Genomic DNA, 3,283 nt, shown 5'->3' on the forward strand with positions numbered 1-3,283 from the left:
TCTCTGCGCGGTTCCCTTTCTCTCCGGGACTCCCGTTCACACCCGGACCGGCTCTCCGTGAACTCATCCGCCAGTCTCCCGGCCTCCTGGGGGTTCTCTGGTCTCCGGTCCTTGAGCCACAGCCTCAGTTTGGGTGGGCACGCTGCATAGAACTGCTCCATCATGACCAGCTTGAGCAGCTCCTCTGCAGTCTGGGCTCCGACTCCAGACACCCACTTGCGGCAGTGTTGCGCCAGGCGGGAGACCAGATCCACATAGGTCTCCCGTGGCCCTTTCTGTACCCCCCGGAACTTCTTCCTGTACATCTCGGGGGTCAGCCCGAACTTGTGCAGCAGGGCCTCCTTGACTCGGTTGTAATCCCCGGGCTGTAGGTCCTCCAGCTGACTGAGCACTCCGGCCGCCTCCTGGCTCAGTGCGGGGATGAGCTCCTGCAGCCAGTCAGCTGGGGGAACCCGTTGCAGTCCACAGGCCCTCTCAAAGGCACTGAGGAACCCGTCTATGTCACCCATGTCCTTCAATTGGGCCACCACGGGCCTCTCCAAGCATCTGGCAGTCCTGGGACCCTGGGGCCCATCCGCACTTGGCGCAGCCGGTGCCCCGCCGGTTCTCCGCTCTGCCATGGCCAGCTCATGCTGCCGCTGCCTCTCTCGATCTTGGCGATCCCTTTCTCGGTCCTGGCGGTCCCTCTCTCGGTCCTCTACTTCCAATTCCTTGATCCGCAGCTGGATCTCCAGCCGCCGCAGCTCTGCTTGGCTGGCCCCTGCCCTAGATGGGCTGCAGCTTGCAGGCCTCCTGGGGGAAGCTGTCTCATCTCTCCTGTGGGTTCCAGCGCTCCTCCCCCTCTCTGAGCCTGACACACTCTCAGGGGGGGTCTGGCTGCTTCCCCTGGGGACAAGATCCTGGCCCTGTGGCTGGTCGTTCTCTTCTAGCTGAGCAATCAGCTGGGCCTTGGTTGCTTTCTGCACAGGCAAGCCCCTCTCTCTGCACAGCCCCACCAGCTCTGCCTTCAAGAGTTGGGCGTAGGCCATCTGCCCGCTGGGCCCCTCGGTGCAGACTCACCAGTCTAGTGCTGCAGCGCCCCACGATTCCCAGGAACCGCTTCGCTCTGTCTCCAGCACGCCTGGCTCCAGGGCTCTTGCTTCTACTGCGCCTTGTCGCTTGCCGCTGGAAGCTCCATCCACGGGGTGCAGTGCATCCCGCTCCTGACACCAGTGTGACGGCGCGTTGGGGGTTCCCCGTCTCCTGCACCCCGAAATGGCACAAACAGACTGCACCAGCCAGTGGAATTGAGGGTGGTTTATTGCTCCTCCAGCACAGCGCAGCACAGATGTAATCTGGTTACAGGAACTGGGCTAGGATGCCTCAGGCCCCCTTGAGATGGGGGAGACTGGGCCCCTAAACTCCAGCCCCTTCCCCTAGGCTCTCCTCCATGCCCTCCGACAGCCAGCAACCAACTCACTAACTTCCAGCCCTGCCCCCCAGCCAAGGCAGCATTCCATCTTCCTTTGTTCCTCTCCATGGGGGGTGTCTGGCCACTGGTTTGCATAGTGACTCATCCTGTTTTGCTGGGTCGTGGTACCCACGGCAGCCAGTGGGGGTTCCCCCAGAGCCAGCAGCATAGAAACCAGCCAGGTACCCCCACTACGTCACACCCGGGTTATAAACACGAGACACTGCGGAGGGGGGAGGGAGCCCGCGGTGCCCAGAGCGGAGCCCCAGGACGGGGCGGCCAGTGACACTCACTGCAGCGTCTGTGCTCAACCCTCAGAGCCCCAGCAGCAGGCAGCCAAGCGGCTGCAGCCACGCGGCGCTGCCATAGCCCGGCCAGGGCTGAGTGTGGAGCGAGCCCCCTTGTGGCGGCCCCTTCCCCTCTGCTCCGCCGGGCAAACGTCTCCCAACTTCACTTCTCCCGGCCCTATTTTGCCCCCAAAAGGCGGGCGGGCGGAATCCCTCCGCCGCACTCTAACCTCGCCGGGCTAATGGGCAACCTGGAGAGAGGCCTGTCCTGGGGCAGGCTGCTGAGAGCCCCTGGCAGGTTAGCTTTGCTCTGGCAAGGATTTCCTTCCCGGCTCCAGGGGGATGCTTGTCCAAGCCCGCCTAGGATCACAGGATATGAGGGTCAAAACGGCAGCCTGGCTACTTTGTTTCAGCCAAAATTACAATATAATTACATGAAAACGTGTAATTATTCATGCAGAATTTTGTTTAACAATGAATTACAATAGAATTAAAATAAACATTATCCAACTCAATTAAGTTTCTATCAAATTTATCCAATTCACATTTAGTATGAAAATTGCCTTCAATCTGCGCAATTGACGCTTTTTTCTATTTTTTCTCCAAAGGGGCCCTGGGCCCCGCAAAACTCTCATCCCCCCCTGACTGAGGGGTTCACACTGGCGGGAGGTTGTGTTAAGCTCCGTGTGTCTCTGCTGCCCCCTCGCGGCTGCCGGGGATAGGACGGTTCCTCAGCCTGAATTTTTGCATGATCAGAAACATGTTTCGTGTCACTGTGTATCCCGCACAGTAATAGCGGGCGGTGTCCTCGGGCTTCAGGCCGGTCATTTGCAGGTACAGCGTGCTCTGGGAATTGTCCCTGGAGATGGTGAATCGGCCTTTCACGGAATCCGCGTATGCGGTCCATAAACTGGGGTTTATATAAGCGACCCATTCAAGCCCCTTCCCAGGAGCCTGCCGGACCCAGTCCATATAGAGGCTGCTGAAGGTGAAGCCGGAGGCTTTGCAGGAGAGACGCAGAGAGTCTCCGGGCTTCTTCACATCCCCTCCGGACTCCACCAGCAATTGGCACCGGACACCTGCAAATACAAACCGGTTCTTAATATCGGTGTAAAATCAGCCCTAACGCACCATTCCTCCAATCGGGCCAGCGATTCAGAACAAGACAATACCTTCCAAAGCTGCTGCGACGAAACTCAGAAGGAGCCAAATTCTCATTGTCCCGGGTGTGGGCGGGAAAAGTTCTCAGGGGACTGCGAGATAAACGCGGATTTGTCCCGGCACGTGCAGCCTGGGCAGAGCGAGGGGCAGATTTAAGCAGGACGCCGACTCCCTCATTTGCATACCCCGCCTTATAAGAGACACGCGCTGCTCCTGCCAGGGATCTGACTGACTCGCCCCGGGGCTCCGGGTGCAGGGGTCAGACTGCCACGGCCTGGGTGTCTGTGCAGGGCCGGGCATGGGGCGCTGGGATCCTCCTGACACTTTCGGTCCTGGAGGACTGAACAGCTCCCTGCAGTGACTGTGTTTCCTCACACAGGGACTG

General features: G+C 59.6%; 1 gene segment (V, D, J or C); it reads right to left on the reverse strand.

Annotated features, from left to right (window-relative positions):
* Positions 1-2,358: 2,358 nt before the first annotated feature.
* Positions 2,359-3,016, reverse strand: LOC142821331 (Ig heavy chain V region 3-like). The segment is given in 2 exon segments: positions 2,359-2,816; positions 2,910-3,016. Coding segments are annotated over 2 exon segments (450 nt in total).
* Between the last annotated feature and the right edge of the window lie 267 nt (positions 3,017-3,283).

The sequence above is a fragment of the Pelodiscus sinensis genome, chromosome 30 (genome assembly GCF_049634645.1).
Source record: "Pelodiscus sinensis isolate JC-2024 chromosome 30, ASM4963464v1, whole genome shotgun sequence".
In the NCBI taxonomy this organism is placed as follows: domain Eukaryota; kingdom Metazoa; phylum Chordata; order Testudines; family Trionychidae; genus Pelodiscus; species Pelodiscus sinensis.